This window comes from Silurus aristotelis (assembly GCF_946808225.1).
Source record: "Silurus aristotelis genome assembly, chromosome: 15".
Classification (NCBI taxonomy): Eukaryota; Metazoa; Chordata; class Actinopteri; order Siluriformes; family Siluridae; genus Silurus; species Silurus aristotelis.
Window position 1 is genome coordinate 7,020,051 of NC_139588.1, and position 21,908 is coordinate 7,041,958.

The 21,908-nt window shown below is 40.9% G+C and overlaps 2 protein-coding genes across 4 annotated transcripts in view; one reads left to right on the forward strand and one right to left on the reverse strand.

The window, feature by feature from the left end:
- Positions 1-21,908, reverse strand: part of LOC310738110 (uncharacterized protein) — a 234,317-nt gene that overhangs the window by 90,924 nt on the left and 121,485 nt on the right. The gene's annotated exons all lie outside the window — the stretch shown is intronic.
- kita (KIT proto-oncogene, receptor tyrosine kinase a) overlaps positions 15,697-21,908 on the forward strand; it is a 28,559-nt gene continuing 22,347 nt past the window's right edge. For all 3 annotated transcript variants that reach the window (XM_083563002.1, XM_083563003.1, XM_083563004.1), the window contains exon 1: positions 15,697-15,938. In XM_083563002.1, the coding sequence (XP_083419128.1) occupies positions 15,884-15,938 (55 nt within the window). In that variant the 5' untranslated portion in view covers positions 15,697-15,883. The remainder of the gene's footprint in view (positions 15,939-21,908) is intronic.

Genomic DNA, 21,908 nt, shown 5'->3' on the forward strand with positions numbered 1-21,908 from the left:
CATTAAAATGTCTGCAGTATCTCCTACTTTAGGTAAAAATTACATAATTTAGATTTCCGCTTCGCTGTATCTGCAGCATTCGAGTTGACAATTCACAGTGTTAATAGTAGGTGGGAGAAAACCAGAGAGCCTTTTGGAAATAATACTATTCTTAGGTCTATAGGGTTTAAATATTAGTTAATGTTCTTCAACTAATATTTGTCTAAGATAATTCCATCATGCTTATTTGCGTTATGTCTGAGTTTAATGGCCTAACTACAAGACCGCCTTCCCTAAACAACTGCAATGTTAAACAATGTTAGCCATTGCAATTTAAATTAAGCTTAGTGAAATTTTCAGGTGAAAACATTTGAAAAGCTATTCCTTTTGCCACTTTCTATCGCTTCTACCCAACTTTCAAAATACTAAGCTAAGACAAGCATCTGAATGAACCCATATACACACACACAAACACACACCCACACACACATGCAAACTCACAAGCAAATACACACATGCTATTTGGACAGCAGACATAAAACAATGGAGTGTCTTCATGTTCTCTGGGTCTGTGAGGGGAGAAGGGACAGTGCTGCCTTTGGGCAATGTTTCTAAAATCACATGCACTGGTCTATAAAGAGGTTGTTAACTGAAAGCCAATTTCATCCTCAGACTTAAATAAAGTCTACCCTTTTTATTGTATTATATTACTGCTAGATTCAATGGGAATTCAAGATATTACAAAACATCATACTTTACACTAATTTACGTGCCTAAAGAATATAAAATTTTTTTAGAAATTAACAAGTGTTATGCAAAAGATATTGGAAAGAGTCATCTGGTCCTGATCCAACAAAAAAAAGAAAGCCCTGCCGAAGGATCCGTAACCCCACCTAGCTAAATTATATATTAGCTAATTTAGCTGCCCTGCTAAAGATGGCTGCCTAGCTAAAATACAAAATATAATACAAAATGAGTCTGTATACTGAATGTTTAGCAGATAATATATATATACAGTGAGGAAAATAAGTATTTGAACACCCTGCTATTTTGCAAGTTCTCACACTTAGAAATCATGGAGGGGTCTGAAATTGTCATCGTAGGTGCATGTCCACTGTGAGAGACATAATCTAAAAAAAAAATCCAGAAATCACAATGTATGATTTTTAAACTATTTATTTGTATGATACAGCTGCAAATAAGTATTTGAACACCTGAAAAAGTCAATGTTAATATTTGGTACAGTAGCCTTTGTTTGCAATTACAGAGGTCAAACGTTTCCTGTAGTTTTTCACCAGGTTTGCACACACTGCAGGAGGGATTTTGGCTCCTCCACACAGATCTTCTCTAGATCAGTCAGGTTTCTGGCCTGTCACTGAGAAACACAGAGTTTAAGCTCCCTCCAAAGATTCTCTATTGGGTTTAGGTCTGGAGACTGGCTAGGCCACGCCAGAACCTTGATATGCTTCTTACAGAGCCACTCCTTGGTTATCCTGGCTGTGTGCTTCGGGTCATTGTCATGTTGGAAGACCCAACCTCGACCCATCTTTAATGCTCTAACTAAGGGAAGGAGGTTGTTCCCCAAAATCTCGCAATACATGGCCCCGGTCATCTACTCCTTAATGCAGTCGCCCTGTCCCATGTGCAGAAAAACACCCCCAAAGCATGATGCTACCACCCCCATGCTTCACAGCAGGGATAGTGTTCTTGGAATGGTACTCATCATTCTTCTTCCTCCAAACACGTTTAGTGGAATTATGACCCAAAAGTTCTTTTTTGGTCTCATCTGACCACATGACTTTCTCCCATGACTCCTCTGGATCATCCAAATGATCATTGGCAAACTTAAGACGTGCCTGGACATGTGCTGGTTTAAGCAGGGGAACCTTCTGTGCCATGCATGATTTCAAACCATGAAGTCTTAGTGTATTACCAACAGTAACCTTGGAAACGGTGGTCCCAGCTCTTTTCAGGTCATTGACCAGCTCCTCCCGTGTAGTTCTGGGCTGATTTCTCACCTTCCTTAGGATCATTAAGACCCCACGAGGTGAGATCTTGCATGGAGCCCCAGTCCGAGGGAGATTGACAGTCATGTTTAGCTTTTCCCATTTACTAATGATTGCTCCGACAGTGGACCTTCACCAAGCTGCTTGGCAATTTCCCCGTAGCCCTTTCCAGCCTTGTGGAGGTGTACAATTTTGTCTCTAGTGTCTTTGGACAGCTCTTTGGTCTTGGCCATGTTAGTAGTTGGATTTTTACTGATTGTATGGGGTGGACAGGTGTCTTTATGCAGCTAACGACCTCAAACAGGTGCATCTAATTTAGGATAATAAATGTAGTGGAGGTGGACATTTTAAAGGCAGACTAACAGGTCTTTGAGGGTCAAAATTCTAGCTGATAGACAAGTGTTCAAATACTTATTTGCAGCTGTATCATACAAATAAATAGTTTAAAAATCATACATTGTGATTTCTGGATTTTTTTTTTTAGATTATGTCTCTCACAGTGGACATGCACCTACGACGAGAATTTCAGACCCCTCCATCATTTCTAAGTGGGAGAACTTGCAAAATAGCAGGGTGTTCAAATACTTATTTTCCTCACTGTATATATATATATATATATATATATATATATATATATATATATATATATATATATATATATATATATATATATATATATATATATATATATATATATATGTGTCAGAGAGCAACCTGCGCCGGCACCAGCACAAGCACCACCAATGCGCAGCAGCTCGGCTGATTACTAACTCGGCGCACCTGCCTCTCATCAGCCGCCCAGCATAAATACGGCTCGTACGCTCCTCAGCTTCGTCCGTTATTGTTTGTTGCGATACCTGCTGTCTACGTCTCGCTTCTCTACTCCGCTGAGGACTGTTCTCATTCATGCGCGTGCCCGCGCACTGTCTGACTCTGCAGCGCGTTATTTCGGACTACACCGCTCTACTCACGTGTGTGCTTTTTCCCTTTTCTTTATTTTTTTTGTGTTATTAAAGACTGTGTGTGCATGCACTCTGGCTTCCGCCTAATTGCCTAACAATATCAATATATATATATATGTGTGTGTGTGTGTGTAGAGAAAATAGAATCGTTTATAAAAAAAAAGAGAAGTACACATCACAAATAACACAGTGTGGACATATAGGATGATTTCCACCAATTCAGAAAAAATGTATAAATAAATGAAAGAAAGAAAGAAAGAAAGAAAGAAAGAAAGAAAGAAAGAAAGAAAGAAAGAAAGAAAGAAAGAAAGAAAGCTATAATTCAAACATACATGATTTTTCTCTGTCAGTTTTTCCACTGATTGGTCAGGATGTAGTCTGGTGTATGGTGAGTTATGGAAATATCATCCGTATATGAAAAAAATCAATAAAGACTGTTGGTTTATAATTGTTTGGAAGACCAAAAGATGGTCTTCCAAAGATAGCCCTTGTTGACCTTTAATTTGGCCTGCCATGCCATATTATGAGAACAAGAACAAGTTTAATGTCTCTCATCAAAAGTTACTAATAAGCTGTATTAAGCACTGAACTCTAATGTACAATAAATAAGATTTTCTCTGTGCATTGTAAGTTTCACTGAAATAAAACGTCACTAGATTACGTATGTAACCCTAGGTCCCTGAGGGAACTTGAGCTACGTCGAAAACGCTTTGGGAAGCCTCGCGTTGTTCACACTAATTCATGTCTAAAATCCGGCCAATAGGCAGTCGTGACGTCATTGGTGGGCAACGTTGCACAAACCAGGAATGTACAAAATGGGAGTGCGATGGCAGCAACATCAGCTTCTGAAAAAGGAGAAGGTAAGCACTGCAGGGATGCAGGGAGTATACCCCATTGACGCAGCTCTTGTTCCCTCAGGGAACTAGGGCTACATACATAACCTAGTGACGTTTCCTTTCAGGAATGAGAGCTGCGTCGAAAACGCTTTAGGAGCGAGTGTCCAATCATGCCATACTGACCAGTCCCTGCCTAGTGTGTCTGAGCACAACCTGTATGCAGGACAGAGGAGCCGGGAATGGCTCTGATGTCGAGGTCGTAAAACCTGACAAAGGTCAGCGGGGTGGACCAGCCTGCAGCATTAAAAATGTTCTGGAGCGAAACTCGAGCAGACCAGGCCGTAGAGGCCGCTATACCCCGGGTGGAATGAGCCTTAACTCCGAAAGGAGTGGGAAGACCAGAGGACTCATAACACAGACAAATGACATCCACATTCCATCTACTGAGCGTCTGCTTATTAGCCGGGAAACCTTTCCTATGAGGGCCATAGCAGATGAACAGCTGCTCCGACTTCCTCCACAGACCGTACTGTATAGGTATGTGTCCAGTGCTCGCACACAGTTGATTTTGCTTTTCCTGGTTAGGGGCTAGGAAAGGAGGTGGGCAGAATGCACCTCAGGCAACTAAGGCATGTACCCAGGTTTAGGGTAAAGGATTGCACTGGCCATGCCAGGGGCAAACTCCAGGAGAGACGGGGCCACAGAAAGAGCCTGTAGGTCGCCGACCCTCTTAAGGGAGGAAATTGCCAGGAAAAAAGCGGTCTTAACGGACAGATACCTAAGCGCCAACTCAGCCAAGGGCTCGAAGGGGGCTCAGATAGAGCCGCCAGCACAATGGCCAAGTCCCTCACAGGCAGTCTAGGTTGTGTCCCAGGCCTCAGCCTCAGCCTCCGGGTGCCGTGTAGGAAATGTGTCACAAGGGGGTGTTTCCCTAGCGACTGCTCTGCTAGCAATATAAGCTGCGATAGAGAACACGTTAACCTTTAGGGTTGACGGAGCCAATCCAGTGGCAAACTGTTCATGCAGGAACTCCAGAACTGAACCAACCAGGCAGTTAACTGGGTCCAACAACCACCACGTGATGAACAGATGCTATTTAGCAGCATACAACCTACTCGTGGAGGGAGTTCTGGAATAGTGAATGGTTTCTACTACCTCAGTAGAGAGACCACCTGCTAGGAACTGCACCCCCTCAGGGGCCACAGCTTTCATAACTCTGGGCGGGGGTGAACCAGGTTCCCTCTGCCAGTGAGAGGAGATCCCTCCTGGAAGGAATTTAAGTGGGTCCCTCGAGGACGGACAGCAGGTCCGTAAACCACGGTCTTCCTGGCCAACGAGGTGTCACCAGGAGAAGACAAGCTCCTTCTGGACACACATTTGCTTCTAAGCCATTGCTGCACAGAATCGCACACAAAGTGCTTACCTGAACAACAGAAGCTGATGTCGCTGCCATCGCGCTCCCATGTTGTAGCTTCCTGGTTTGTGCGACGTCACCCACCAATGATGTCACAACTGCCTATTGGCCAGATTTTACACATGATTCAGAGCATGAAAACCGCAAGGCGTTCCCAAAAGGTTTTTCGACGCAGCTCGATTTCCTAAAAAAAAACGTATGTTTTGTATAACGTAACGCCCTCAATCAAATTAGATTTTTGGCCCTTTATAAGAAAACAGTTTGGATTCCTCTGTTCTAACATATTTTCATTGATCAGAGAATAAAAGATAGAAAATGCAGTACTACAAATAAATTGTAATAATAAAAATATACAGTATATATAGGGGTTACGTTCTATGAGGTTCTAGTACGGGTTTTTTTGGTACTGCATTTTAATGTATTTATTTCATGACAGAATAGTGTTTTGTTATATTTAATGAAATTATACTTTATAGCATTGTTCACCAAACTGACACACAGCTGTACAACTGGCAACAAAGAGAATACACATACTCACTGGAGTGTGCATACTCGGCGAGGTCGTGTGTCATGTGATTGAGATTGGGGATGAATAAAACAGTGCAAAAATAGTTTTTCTTTCTGTTCTTTGCCTGCAGACATGTACTATAGGGTGGCTTCACACAGAGTGCACACAGAGGCTCTTGTTTTCTGAGGCTGTTAGTAGGCATGCACACAAACACACACACACACACACACACACACACACACACACACATACACACACACATGTACACACTATACAAATCTCTCAGAGCTTTTTAATGTGGACCAAAAACACAATCTTATTATCACATGCATGAAGAACCAAGCTGTTTATTTAAATACATTTTTATTTAATTTTTCTGTCTTTTGATTCCTCATTCGAAAAGGCAATGCTTACAGATGGAACACAATGTTTATAATGTTCAAAGTGCACATGAAGGTGCTACAGTATTATGATGGACCACTGTTACCTCAGAAGCGGGCTTTCCCCCCGGGAAGGATATGTTGTGCTTAAACACCAGGCTCTTGTACGAGATTGGAGAATGAGTAGCTCAGAGCATGAGAATCGATCAGGGGCTTTATAAGAGATATTTATGTTTCTTGTTAATCATTTGAAGTGGTCTGATTAAATTGACAAGGAGTTTAAATTACGCTTAAGGCTAACCACCTGACCTCTTTATTGACCACTTATTTCCAAAACCATCTGTGAGACATACGAGCTGTGGGTGTATTGCGTCCTGTAAAGTTAAAAGGGTTCCAGGTTGCTGGGATGTATTCCAGTGAATGTAGTTAAAGTTTGTGATGAATGAGAAAACTAACTGTATTATTATAGTGGTTAATTCGGCTCAAATTCTAATGTCGGGAGGGTAAAAAAAAACACAAAACATATGTACATGGATTTTCTCTTATATGTGGTTCTTCCACTGATTACACACAATTATGTTGGCCAACTTTGTATGCTTTAGAATTACATTTTGCTCCCATAGAACCTTGTGATGTTCATTCATGACAATATACAGTACATTTGCACAAATAAAAATGGTGTGGAAGAACATCTCCAGGTTACGCATGTAACCATGGTTTCCCCAGAGACCTCGAGCGGAGCGGCCACTCATGACTGCTCCCCACCCCTTATGGGATGCGTCTGTCGTAAGCATTATGCGACGCCCAGGAACTCTGAGTCAAGAACCCGGGATCTCTCCACACATCTAGGGCACGTACGACTCGCAGCGTGACCTTGATCGTTGCCCCTCTGAGAAAACCCCGGGTCTTGAGCCACCAATTAAGGGGTCTCATGTGCTGGATGCCAAGTGGAACCACATTGGACACTGCTGCCATCAGACCCCGCAGTCTCTGAAACTGCTTCACAGTGAGTGACTGGCCTTCCTTTACTCTCTTGAGGATGGATTCGACAGGGGACAAATGTGCCCGCATAAGGGTCGAATCAAATACTACTATTTAAGTGGTTCTCTGTGAGGGAGAAAGCACACTCTTTTTGCTGTTCAGCTTTAACCTCTGTTCCTTCATGTGGGCAAGTAAGACATCTCGATGCCGGACTGCCAGTTGCTCTGATTGAGCCAATATCAACCAATCGTTTATATAATTTAGAATGCGAATGCCCTCATTCGCATTCGCCACAAAAGCAAACCTCAAGAACTTCCTGTGAGCTGGAAGGATGGATACATGAAAGTATGCATAATTTAAATCTATGGTCACAAACAGTCCTCAGACCTGATTTGGGACACGACCTGCATTAAGGTCTGCATCTTGATCCTGAGTCTTAAAGGCAAGCGGTTTAACTGACACAGATTCAGAATCAGACGTAACTCACCATCCTTTTTGGTATCTATGATGTACCGGCTGTAGAACCCGAACTCTCTGTCTGAGGGAGGGACCACCTCGATGGTCACCTTCCTCAAGAGAGTGTCCACTTTCTGTTCCATGACCAGAGCCTGCTTGAGCCCCACCCCTTTAACCGAGGGTGGGTAAGTCTCGAACTGAATCATATAGGCTCTCTCTACAGTGCGCAGTACCCACTGAGACATGCAAGACCAAAGAGACTGATTCCCTTTAGAGACTATCTGGCAGAGCCTGCCAGACTGCCAGATAGTGATAGAAACCTGTTGACTATTGCATTAACAGCCAAACAGGCCGGTCGGCACCAGTGGGGCATCCAGAGTGCAGCCAAATGGGTTTCTCAGTGGACACAAGGGTGGCCATGGACCAGCCAATGGCTTTAGCGGTTTCTTTGGTAGCCCTAAGAGCTAAGTCCATAGCAAAGCAGCGCTCACGGACTTGATGACCACCCGAGACTTCCCCAACTTCCAGCTCCCACAGCAGATGAGCCTGATAGGCCTGCAGCACAGCCATGGTGTTCACACAGCCTACGGCCTGACCCGTTGAGTCATACACCTTGCATACTAGTGCTAAGGTAGTTCTCAGGACCTTGGTGGGCAGCGCTAGCACCGAGGTAGTTCTCAGGGGCTTGGTGGGCAGCGCTAGCACCGAGGTAGTTCTCAGGGGCTTGGTGGGCAGTGCTGGGGCTTTGAGAGACGATGTATTACTCAGTGAGAGATAGCTAGCCAGCGTCTCTTTGATTTGGGGTATCGTCCCATAACCACACTCTCTCAATCTAACTATATTTAAATATAGTGACACACTAGGATTAAGGATGCGTGAAGAAAGTCAAGCCCCGGCATGGAGGCAGTGATATGAGTTGCAGAAATCTCAAGCTGGCAACGGCACTGGTCACTACCGCTAGAAAAGGACTGCCTGAGGGGTAGTCTCAGGGGGCTCGCAGACCTCCACACCCCCCCACCACCACTTAAAGGAAGAGAGGTGGAGCTGAGCACTCTCCATGCAAAGGGAAGAAACTGCAGAACGACGTACTTCTAAACCATGCTACTGGTGCTGGACCAGACAGATGAGGGATATCCTTCTATCACAAATCACTCCTGCCACTCTTCTCCACCCACTCCACCCTGCCTGCACTCTTTTCTTCATATCTTTAACACACTTTCTATTATTTTGCACTGTTAACTCCAGGTACCTAAACTCCTCCACCTACTCCACCTCTTCTCCCTTGCAACTGCACCACTTCACTCCACTCTCTCACATTTACACATATGTAATCTGTCTTACTCCTACTGACTTTCATTCCCCTTCTCTCCAGTGCATACCTCCACCTCTCCAGGCTCTCCTCAACCTGCTCTCTACTCTCACCACAAATCACAATATCATCCGCAAACATCATAGTCCATGGAGACTACTTTCTGACCTCGTCTGTCAACCTGTCCATCACCACTGCAAACAATAAAGGGCTCATAGACGATCCGTGATGCAATCCCACTCCCAACTTGAACCAGTCTGTCGGTTCTACTTATCACTTCACTGCTGTCACACTGTCCTCATACATGTCCTGCACTATCCTCACATACTTCTCTGAAACACCTGAATTCCTCATACAATACCACAACTCCTCTCGCGGCAACCTGTTGTACACTTTCTCTAAATCCACAAACACACAATGCAACTCCTTCTGACCTTCTCTATACTTCTCTATCAACATTCTCAAAGCAAATATTGCATCCGTAGTGCTCTTCCCCAGGATGAAACCATACTGTTGCTTACAGATGGTCACCTCTTCCCTCTGCATGGCCTCCACTACTTTTTTCCATAACTTCATGGTGTGACTGATCAACTTAATTCCCCTGTGCCAAATCGAATATGAGGATCACAAATAAGAATTTTGGTCAAGGCCCGAGTTAACTATGGCTGCCACAGGTATCGTTAGCCAACAGGGTACTGGTGGAAATTGGGCTACTGTTGGCCAAAGGAGGAAAAGGAGAGGAGGAAGACGTCTACAGAGACAGCAGGAAAAGGAGAAGGGTAGGTATGGCCTTAAGGAAAGGAATGTGGAAGGGGAGATGGTGATGGATTTTGCTAAAAGGATGGAAATGGCAGTGGTGAATACGTATTTTAAGAAGAAGGATGATTATAGGGTGACCTATAAGAGTGGAGGAAGGTGCACACAGGTGGACTATGTTCTATGCAGGAGATGCAACCTAAAGGAGATTGGAGACTGTAAGGTGTTGGCAGGGGACAGTGTAGCTAGACATCATCGGATGGTGGTCTGTAGGATGGTTTTGGAGGCGAAGAAGAAGAGGAGGAGAGTGAGGACTGAAAGAAGAATAAGATGGTGGAAGCTGAAGGAGGAAGAGTGTAGTGTGAGGTTTAGGGAAGAGGTCAGACAGGGGCTCAGTGGTGGTGAAGAGGTGTTGGATGATTGGGTAACTACTGCAGGAGTGATGAGGGTGGCAGCTAGAAAAGTACTTGGTGTGACATCTGGAAATAGAAAGGAAGACAAGGAGACATGGTGGTGGAATGAGGAAGTGCAGGAGAGCATAAGGAGAAAGAGGTTGGCAAAACAGAAGTGGGATCGACAGAGTGATGAGAAAAGTAGACAGGAGTACAAGGAGATGCGGCAGCAGGTAAAGAGGGATGTGGCGAAGGCCAAGGAAAAGTGATTTGTGATAGGAGAGTATCTGCAAGAATGAAAGGGATAGTTTATAAGACTGTGGTGAGACCTGCGATGTTGTATGGATTAGACACAGTGGCATTGAGTAAAAGACAGGAGGCGGAGCTGGAGGTAGCAGAGCTGAAGATGTTAAGGTTTTCGTTGGGAGTGACGAGGATGGACAGGATTAGAAATGAGTTTATTAGAGGGACAGCCCATGTAGGATGTTTTGGTGACAAGGTGAGGGAGGTGAGATTGAGATGGTTTGGACATGTGCAGAGGAGGGACATGGAGTATATCGGTAGGCTATATATCGAATGCTGAGGATGGAGCCACCAGGTAGGAGGAAAAGAGGAAGGCCAAGGAGGAGGTTCATGGATGTGGTGAGGGAAGACATGCAGGTAGTTGGTGTGGAAGAGGCAGATGTAGAGGACAGGGTGGTATGGAGACGGATGATCTGCTGTGGCGACCCCTAATGGGAGCAGCCGAAAGAAGAAGAAGAAAAAGATATTATAATTTACTATAGTGTTTAATATTATATTACATTAAGAAGAAAAATAAGAGTTAAGTATTAATAAATCTGGCTTGAGATCTTCTGAAAGAAATTTTGGGTGTGATGACCAAATGTCCAGATACCTTCGGATATATACTGTCACTAGACTGAGGGAATGGATGCTGTAGCTTTTAAATTTCCCTTTATTTCAAATGAAATGCCTAAACGTGATTGATCACATTAATTCTATGCTGAAACATTTATATCTTGATATAAGTGCCCTAAATGATAAACATACATGTCATGTATAAAAGCTTACATATTTTTTAATCTTTATGGTCAGCAGCTCTGAACACAGCTAAATAAAGTTTTAGATTTCGGAGCAACGTGGTAGACAGCATTCACCACCATCATCAAAAGAACAATAAGAAAAAAATGAAAACAGTCCTTCATCCTTGCCTTTTGCTACAGTCCTTCATCCTTGCCTTTTGCTGCAGTTATCTGGATCATTCCTCCATCCAGCTGCTTTATCCTGGTCCGGGTCTCTAAGCTAATCATGGTAAATATGGAACAGGGCAAAAAACAGAACCTATCAAAGTAAGTTTTCTTTGTGAGCAATTGAAATCACTGTGTGTCATATTTATTCTTCATACCAAAAAAAAAAAAAAAAAAAAAAAAACCACAAGATCACAGTACATACTAGGAATTGTTCACACTTCATTTTCAAATATTTTTCAGTCTTCAAGAAGAAGTGTCTGCCAGAACTCATTATTGTTTTCTGTCCAGCAGAAATTCTGCAACAAAATGTAATGCACTGCAGATTTTTTAAGCTTTCATTGACATAAGAAAATGTCTACACTCCATTAAATCTGCAGGGTTTTCTAATGTAAAAAAATAAAGAAACATTATTTATTATATAAATTAAATATATTTCCACCTTCAATATGTTTAATATCCAACAAAACTCAAATAAAAAACATTATAAAATATAAGTAGGACTGTATAAATAATTGTAAATATAAATTTGCACACTCTTTAACTAATACGTTATTAAATACCCCTTAGTTTGTAATGCAATTCTTTGTTTTTTTTTTTTTTAGTTTATCAACTTACCGATTACTTTACTGATTAACAAATGGAGTCATGGAAATTTAATTTTCACCTGCCTTTAATCCTATAGGTTTTCAATTAAAAAAATAAATACAAGTTTTCTAAATAACCATATCAATCATGTAGTGCTCACCAAAATCTATAATGTTCTTTCTGCGCACTGTGGTTACAATGAGGTTTTTATATCCCTGATCTCTGTTATTATATTCTTGATCTCTGTTATTATATCCCTGATCTTTTATTCTCTGATCATTTGGTCAACTTGCTGTAGAAATGTAGCTTACTGGTTCTTTTTTGTTTTTCACACCATTCTGTATTAGAGAATCTGTTGTTCTTTTATCTGTACTTTATACCAGTGGTCTCCAACCTCGGTACCGGTCCGTGTGTCAATTGGTATTGGGCCGCACAGAAAGAATACATAAGTTAAATTGTAAAACATTTCCGTTTTATTTATTATCTGATTCTAAATGATGTTTTATTTTGAAAAATTACTGGATTCTCTCCGCCACATTTGTCTATGACTCAGTCTTGATGCATGTCATGATGCTTCAGTCACATGTTTTACCTACATCCTCTACCTTCTTAAAGGGGCTGCTCCGGCCTCTAACACATAATACATAACCGCTAAATACAAACCCCCAAAGCTAGCAAAATGAACAAAAAACAACACAGTGGATTCACATTTATTGTAATATTAAGAAAAGATCATTTTATTTTGTTGTATTTATCCGCCACACCTTAAAGGCCGGTCCGTGAAAAAATTGTCCCACATTAAACCGGTCCGTTAAAATATTGTCTGACATTAATCTGGTCCGTGGTGCAAAAAAGGTTGGGGACCACTGCTTTACACTACTGTTGCTCTTAAACTGGATCTGCATTATTTGAATGCATTGTACTGCTGCAAAATGATTGGCCGATTGGACAAGCAGGTATAAAGGTGTGCCAATTAATGTGAACAGTGAGTGTCTGTGTAGTGAGTGTTATAATGCTGTTCATGAGGTTATAAAATTATTTTTATTATAAGCACAGAATATAGAATATATAAGCACACAGAATATAAAAATAAATGCAATAATTCAATAAATGTGAAAGGTATTCATTTAATATAGAATAATAAAGAATGAAGAGCTGGAAGCTGAAAAAAAATGCTCTCACTGGTGAACTGAGCTGACTGATCTGGTTTACTCAAACGAGCTGGAAGTTCCATCACTATTGATGGCTGCTTAGCAACCCAGCACACAACATGATGAGAGCTGACTGGAAATCATAAGCTATAACATTATACCAATCCTAATTCTATACTGGGTTTGGTTTTATTTTTACTTTATTCTTATCTAACAGTAAAGTATCAGAGATGTCTACAAAATATATTTTCCGGCGATTATGCGAGTAGGAATGACACACAGGTGAACTAAATGATTATGTGGTTAGTAGAGCACCAGAAAATTAAGGCGGTGGCATAGCCTGGGGTGTAACAGGTTAGGAAATGGCAGGTGAAAATTACACTTCCTGGTTTTTCCCCTTATCGAAACTTGAGCGGAACACTGTTGCTTTTGTCTCCAGACAGTATATTGTAGGTGTGTTTCTGCTATTTTCATAACCTTTTTCACAGTAGTCATCGAATACCAGCACTGCCATCTGTACACAGTTCCAGTGAAACAATAACACAGCAGAAGACTTTTAAATATGCAGACAGTTTTTTCTGCCTGAATACTGAATTGTATATCTTGTTATTGATGTAAAAAGCTCTCTGCATACACCAAAATCTGGGAGACAATTACATTGTAATTGTAGCTGTATTGGTTACTTGGAAATGATGGAATGATGAAGTGCTGCAGACGTATAGGCTGTACTGTATGTGTGCTTGATGCTATTGCTCAAAAATGAAAAAAAAAAAAAATGCAATAGGCCAAAAATAAAAACTAGAATGGAACACACTATTGAAGAAAAGGCAAAATCTAGCAGAGTCTAGCAAACACAGGCATGTATGCATTTGAAGGCAAAGAAACAGAGAATAATCAACTACTTTTATAGTTAGTAGACTAGTGACTCAACATGTGGTGTGGATGAACTTGTGGAGTCACATAACCTCATACCTCAGGAGAAAATGTGATTTTTGTGGTCTATATAATTATTGTTATAATAACCTCCATTCTTCTGTTAAGGCTTTCTAAAAGAGTTTTAAATGTGAAAATTGTTTTGCTCATTCCACCACAGGAGCAATAGCGAGGTCAGGGACTGTTCAGTAGGAATGAAGCCATGGCTCAAGCAGGACACTTGAGCTCTTCCACTACAACCTGGTCAAACCTTGTCTTTATGGACCTCATTTTGTGCACAATAGCATTGTCGTGCTGGAACATGCTTGAGCCTCTTAGTTGCATTGAAGGGATATTTTAATTCTACTGCATACATTGCCCATTAAGGGATTTAGACAATTGTTTGCTTCTTACTTTGTGCCAGCCGTCTGAAGAAGCCCCACGTATTGGTGTGATTGCATTAGTGACATTTTTAAGCTTGTGATTAGAGAGCACTTTTTTGCTGTTGAACTACTTTAACTGCATGCTTGAATGCGTGTGTGTGTGTGTGTGTGTGTGTGTGTGTGTGTGTGTGTGTGTGTGTGTGTGTGTGTGTGTGTGTGTGTGTGTGTGTGTGTGTGTGTGTGTGTGTGGCTGGGCCCCCCAGGTTTACCCCAGGTGTCCAGAGAATGACTAGGTTTTCTATGAGGAGCATAATATCTGCCTTTGTGTTTGTATTTCGAATTCATCAAGCATTAATGAATCATTATCGATTTTATAAGGACAGGACAACACAGGGAAAACCCAGCTCAGAGGGGAAACTAAATCAGCAAGGATGAAGGGAACAAATGATCCAGGGGCCTTGTGACTATGTAACAGAGCTATATTGTCCTGAAGAAGCATGTAGCACCCTATATGTAAAATGTGCAGGATAATAACCCTTTCATTCATACAAATATGCATAAAGTGGCTTATATTGTATTGACTAGTACTGAGTAGTTGGTGGCCATTTTTAAACATTCAGACAAAGTTTTTAGTGTGCTTTTTTGTTTGTATAGACATATTCCCTGTCAATAAAAGCTTCTATTTCTCTGCACTGCTTGTCGAAATGTAATATTATAATATTTAATGTTATCTACGATGCACAATATTACAAAAAAACTCAATGCTTCTAAAAAGAAATGTCTATAATGACAATGTTTCACTTTTGCTGTTGTATAAATTTTCTAGATTTTGATAGACACCTATAGAGGTATAGAGAGGTATACGGAACAGTTTATGAATGCGGGGAAAATATTATCACAGATGTGTTTGACTTTTTTTTTATACTGAATAAATGTAATGAAATGGAGCAAACATTGGACAAGAGATGAACCTTTCAGAGAAAGTATGCTTCAGGAAAAGGAAAAAATACAGAGACAACTAATTTTTTGTATCTGATTTTATGTGGGTTTCATGTGAATCTTCATGTGAACATTATTATTTGACATTTTATGATTTTTTATAATATCCTTTTAAACTCAGTGTTTATAAATACACCTTAACAGCAACAACAAATAACATATTATTAGTCTTGTATAAATTGTGGGGATTGTGGTTCTGAGAGTAATCATTACTCTGGTGACTTTAATTATCAGCCATCCCACTTCCCTACAGAGTGAAAGCAGACGCTTAGGGCTACTGACATCTTGTAATTTGTGCATGTCAGAACTCAAGGTATGACAAGGCGCTTCGAAAACACACACACACACACACACACACACACGCTCTTATTATTGTAGACGCATAAGCCCCGCCCACTTTCCTCGGAACGTTTCACGGTACGAGCGGCTCCTTTAAGAGCGCAACACGCGTCGCGACACGCCAGAGCCCCTACTACAGTGGCGTTACTGAGCGCCCAGGATAGGATACCGTGCGGACACGCGCATCCACACGCACGTGTGCGCGCACACACATATACACACACGCATATACACTTACATACAAACGCAAACAAACCTCAGAGACATATAGATGGAATTATAAGAATGGAATATTTCTGGGTTCTGTTTACTGTCGTTTCACAGTTTGTCGTCAAACCAGGTAAGATGCTGCTTTTGGAAAAAAGTTATTGAACACTGTTTTTGTGCGTAAAAATGGTGATTCGTAAATTGGGTTGTGTGTGGGGAGAGAGGGGGTTTGTTTGAGGATTAAGAGTGTGTATTGGTGTTTTGCGTTAGATGCGTGCGCATGTTGTGCTTTGGTGCGTAAAATGGTTTGGATGTGTAAATTGTGTATTAGGATTGCTGTGTGTGTGTGGAGAGAGAGGGTGGGGGGTCTGAGGGGGGATTAAGAGTGTGTATAGGTGTTTTGTATTAGATTACATGGTGCGTAAATATGTTTGATATGCTGTGGGTCGCAGTGTGTGTGGAAAGAGAGAAAGAGGGAACTGGCTGGGAATTAAGAATGTTCACAGATGTTTTGTATCAGATATGTGCGCATGTTGTGCTTTGTGGTGCTGGTGGTGATGGTGATAGTGATGGAGTTTGGTATTGTTTGTGATGAGACACATATATAAAAGTCCCGAGCTTAAAGCACCTAAGCGCTCGAGCCGTTCGCACTATGCGTCCAGGGATGAGGGAAGCGCACGGGTTCTATAACGCAGCAGTGTGGAAAAGTGACACCTGTAGGTTTGCTGGAGCGTGGTGTTCGTGCAGTGGAAACTTTTGGGTCATACTTATTGGAGCACGCTTTGGCTGTTCAGATGCATGGTGCATTGATGGAATGCATGTTCTGTTTCTTTCTTTCTTTCTTTCTTTCTTTCTTTCTTTCTCTCTCTCTCTCTCTCTCTCTCTCTCTCTCTCTCTCTCTCTCTCTCTCTCTCTCTCTCTCTCTCTCGTGTGCCTTGAGTCTTGGTGATGAGCAGTCACTGGAGGAGATCAGGGGAAACCGGATATTGGCGTGCCTAGCCGCGGGGTGATAACGTAACGCAGCGCTCCTCGCGCGGCTCGCGCTAAATAATTCATGGCGCGCGCCTATGTCCGACGCGCGCATCACGGCGAGAATGAAATAATAATAAAAAAAAAAGATATATATGTTGTGCATTTACTAAATTGTTTAGTTATAATATATGATGCCTATAAATAATATTTAGGTTGTAGCCATACAGCGTTTTGATAGTAGTAGGAACGATTAGGCGCGCGCTGACGGTAAGCGACGCCGTCACGTGAACGACCACGTTAAAGCGCGTCTGTTATCCCAGACGACCAGACGCACCTTGATGTACGTTCCGAATCCATCCTTTTATATCTTATAGCTTTGAGGAAAAGAGTTTATCAGATGCCAGAATCCTTCTAGACTCTCAGAAACAAAGGGTACAAAAGGGTCCTTTTGCATGCGAGCCGCTGGTGCGCTGCCCTCATCTAACATTCTCTTACTGAACCAGTCTACCAGGCACGGATCCAGGGGCCCAAAGGAGTCAAGAGGTACCAAAGCCATTGCCTTATACTGTATAAACGTAAAGGTCCACACATTAAATTTAAAGATGGCACCAGACATCATGATCACTTACAGAGCGAGTATTACAGAGTCCTGGAATTGTTATTGATGGCATTCAATACATGCCCAGGAGTCGTTCTTTCAGAGTCCTCAACTTATCTTTGTATCTGGAAAGATGCACTTAAAGAGCAGATATTTGTAGAATAAAAAGTTCAATACGCACATTGGCAGCAGTATGCGCATTATATTATATGCGCCATGCGTTTTGCACACTTTTATTTCGTGCCACACTGAAGAAACAAACAAATAAAACAAACAGGCAAACAACTAATATTTAAATGCTAAGACGATTGTTTGACTTGCTGTAGCAACAGCAACACAAAGCAGTAAATGTAGACTGTGTTCTTCACGGGACCAAACCGGTTTTTCTGATGCACCTTTTTTTTTCTTCTGGCTTGTTTATTTTCCTGGAGGTTGCCAGATAAGCCGCAGGCTGCATTATAATGAACGGCCATACTTGAAGATAAAAAACGTCGAAGGCGCTTTAATAGTTGGACTCAGGCCAAGACAGCAGTGTGGAGTTGGAGTGTGGAGAACACACCGACTGAACCAGCTAGTTTACTTTTGGATGGAGACCTTCTCGCTCAAACGACGGCGTTAAGACTGATAGTGCAGGATGTCAGGAGGTCTTTCCAGGTCGTACACTGCTTCCAGAGCCAAATAATGTTCAGACATACATCAGCTGGCGCAGACAAATCAGCTATATACACATAAACTCAATGAATTCCACCAGTCTAAAGCGATTTTGCAGACCAACTGGCCCATTGTGGTTTTGGTCATCGAGGTCACATGACGGGTGTAGGGTTTCATTGAAGAAAGACCTATGAAAAAACCTATGCAAACTGAGTATATTTAAAATATATAATGTTCTTTTTTTTATTATCTTTGTAAGGTGTTGTCTGATTCGCATGCATCTTATCGAAAAACTACGGTTGCAAATAATTAGTTTTGACTTTAGTGTTCTGTATTGGAACGTGTTTTTTTGCTAAACCCTTATCCCAGCTGTTTTCTGTTCATTCGGATTCTGTATTTGGCATTGAGTTGTTACATAAGGAAGTACATGACAGATATGCATCAGTTAGATGCATTGAAAGACAACGATAGGAAAAATAAAAAACATTCACTATGTAACCAAACGTTTGTGGAGATCATTGATCATTAAGCTCATCATTTTATTTCCCACGAACTGTTGCTACAAAGTTGTCACTCAACTGCGTTGGATATTCCGTTAAATTTGGGCTTTCCATTCCCTGTTCCATAATCACAATGCCTGTGCGCACAAAGCATTGTCAACATAGTTATACTGTGCATCCGTGACTCAACTGAAAAAACTGACTGAACCCCAGACCTCCTTACCAACATCAGTGATCTCTCAATGCTCCTGTAGCAGCTAAATTATGAAAAGACACTTTAAAATCTAGTGCAAAGGCTTCCCGGAAGAATGGAGACAAAAAGGGGGACAATGCCCATAGTGTTGGAATGATAGGTATGATGGTCATCTGTACAAATACCTTTGGCCACATACAGAAGTCTATTTCTTTTGGCGATATTTTATTTATATATAAATCTTTTTTTTTTTTTTACATTGAAATTGCAGAAGCCAGCACAATGCAAATACGGCCTCTTACTATGGCAATGCACGCGATTTAGTAGTTTTGCAACAGGTTCGACTGGTTTAATTAACACAAAAAGAGACAAACAATTATTTGCCTCTCTCCTTTAAATATGATGCAGTAATCGAATATGTGTGTATATGTCAGCTCTTCTACTGCAACAAAACATTTTCACCAGATTATTTGCCAATCCATGCCATTAAAGTCAGGCCGTCAATCACCGGTGTGATTGCACTTTTTGTCACGGCAACCTGTTTTTCCTCTCAGGCAACAGCATATCTTGTTTAAACAAGTTTTTTTTTTTTGCAAACAGTTAAATAGGGAAAATTAAAAAGACTACTTTAATATAAGATCTTTTTTAGGTTGAGTTGAACAGTCAAAAGGTAGTACGAGTATGTCAAGTGATTGTCAAGGTAGTACTACATTATTGGGCTTTCTTTTTTTTTTTTGTGCTGCTTGGTGTAATGTAGAACACTTAATTTAAACCACATTATACTTTTGAATAAAATTCAAAGCTTTCTATCATATATGTAGGTTAGCCAAAAGTACAGTGTGTAGACACCTGTCTATTACACCCTTATGTGTTTACATTGACACAATTGAGCAGATGGACCCAGCAATAGAAGCATGGTAGTGTTGGGATTTGAACTCCAGATCTTCCAGTCAGAATTCCATCTTCATCTGTAAGCTACCACTTAGCGTTTACTGGCAATGTTTTATGTTTGTTCTATGTCAACTCTATGATGACATGTTGTCCCAAAGTTGGAGTGGAAGAACTCAAATGTTCTGCACAGAGCAATGACCTCAATCCCACTGTACACCTTCAGTATGAACTGTAACACTGACTGAATTCCAGACCTCCTTACAGATATCAGTACTTGATTTCACTCAAACTCTTGTAGATAAACGTACACAAATCCCCACAGCCACACTCCAAAATTCAGTGGAAACCCTTTCCAGAGCAGTGGAACTTTTAAAAACAGCAAAAAGAGAATTAAATCAACAATGGCATGTAAAAATGCACAAATGGGTGTGTTGTTTGGGTGCCCACATACCTGACATAGCAACTCGCTATTCTTAGTGAGTTCTAAGTGAGTCTTCGTAGCCGAACAATGATTTATACCTGAAAACATGATTAATTCATATTAATTACATATAATTTGTTTTGCACATCTGATAATTAACCTTGTCACATAGCATCAAAATAGAAACATGCATGTTGATATGCAAGGAAACAAAGCTGCCAAACCCAAGAAGTTTTTATAGCCAGATTATATTCAGCTTTGTCAGTAACAAAAAACGTAATCCTTGGTAAACTGCAATAAATATTGAACATTTAAATATAAAAAAAAAAATTGTTCTAGTACATGACTTATAAAGATTTCCTTCAAGCAGCACTAGATTGTTGTCCAGATCCTATAGTTTGGATGCTTTTTTCCCCCCTTCACAGGTCTTTAACACACTGTCGCACACTGTAACCATCACTCATCTGTGCGTCCACTGAGAAGCAAAACAGGCAACAGGAACCAGTCAAATCTCACAATAGAGAAATTTACTATAAACCAGGAACCTCTAAACCAAAGTAAACATGCCGGTAGCAGATAATCCTAAAGTATACACACTCATATATACCTGGTGACATATTTATTGTTGACTCTCTTTCTCACTTGCTTATTCATATGCACACACATACACACATACCTCTGCATAGGATTGAGCTATTTCCCTACTATTTAGCTTCTATACTTTTCTTATTTTTATGCTCTGCTTTTGCGTCACCTTATGACTACTATAAGTACTGAGTAGACATGTTAACACATTATTGACAGAATACTTGAGAATCATATAAATAAACCAAAAGGCCTGAATAAAGAAGCGGATGAAGCAGTAGGGTTTTTTTGGACCGTTTTTAAATCTTATCAGTAATTCAGAATAAGAAAGTGTTATTCTTGTAATCTCAATCGCAAAGCACGATCAGTTAGTGGATACGTTTTCAATGAAAACGTACAAATGGGGCTAGTTTATTTCTACCCTTTATGTGGAAAGGGCTGAACAGTAACTGTGTGTGTATATGTTTGCATTTTATGCATGGTTACTGTTTACTTTTGTAGAAAAAAAAAATACTATATGCCATGCTGTCCTTCTGTGCAAATTCTTGTTCAAACATTTGTATCCGTGTTATGACTCCTTGGCTTGTTTGTCAGTCACATGCAAGGAGGATTCCTGTGAAAAGTTGCACGCTTAAGCAGCTGACATTTGATTCATGGAGTAACTTGTACAAACAAACATTGAAAGGCAAATTAAAAGTGTATTCCTGAACAATACAATGCCATCAAAAAATAGTTACACATCAGATAATAAAAAGAAATTGTAAGGCTAGGTTTGATGGGCGTGTTGATTAGTATTTGTATTGTGTTGTTCAGAATTGCGAAGGCAGAGGAAGACACACCGTTTTTCCATTCCACTTTGCCAAACATGTTTGTAAGCTACTTAAACCGGTGCATGTTATGACAAGGTAATTTGTCATTAAGAGCAAGAGGAGCTTCAGTCATAGCCAAGGTCATTGGGAAAAATGGCTCAAACACACAGACACACACACATACAACACACACATGTGGAACTGATAATGTTCAAAACAAACGTGTGATGATTGACGAAGATTATAAATTGGGTGAAATTCTTGGAGAAAAATAAAGCAAGCTTTTATGTATTGTAAGATATGTACTGTACTGATATCTCCTGACTGTGATGAAATGCAGAGCAGCATAGTAAATACTACAAAAGTTCTTTTCTGAAAGCTCTATGACTCCAAAGGTAGAAATCGATTCAGACACTTGGTGTGCTGTAAATGAGCAGCGATCCTATTTCTGTCAGGGAACCTCAGCCAACTCTTTAGTTGTTC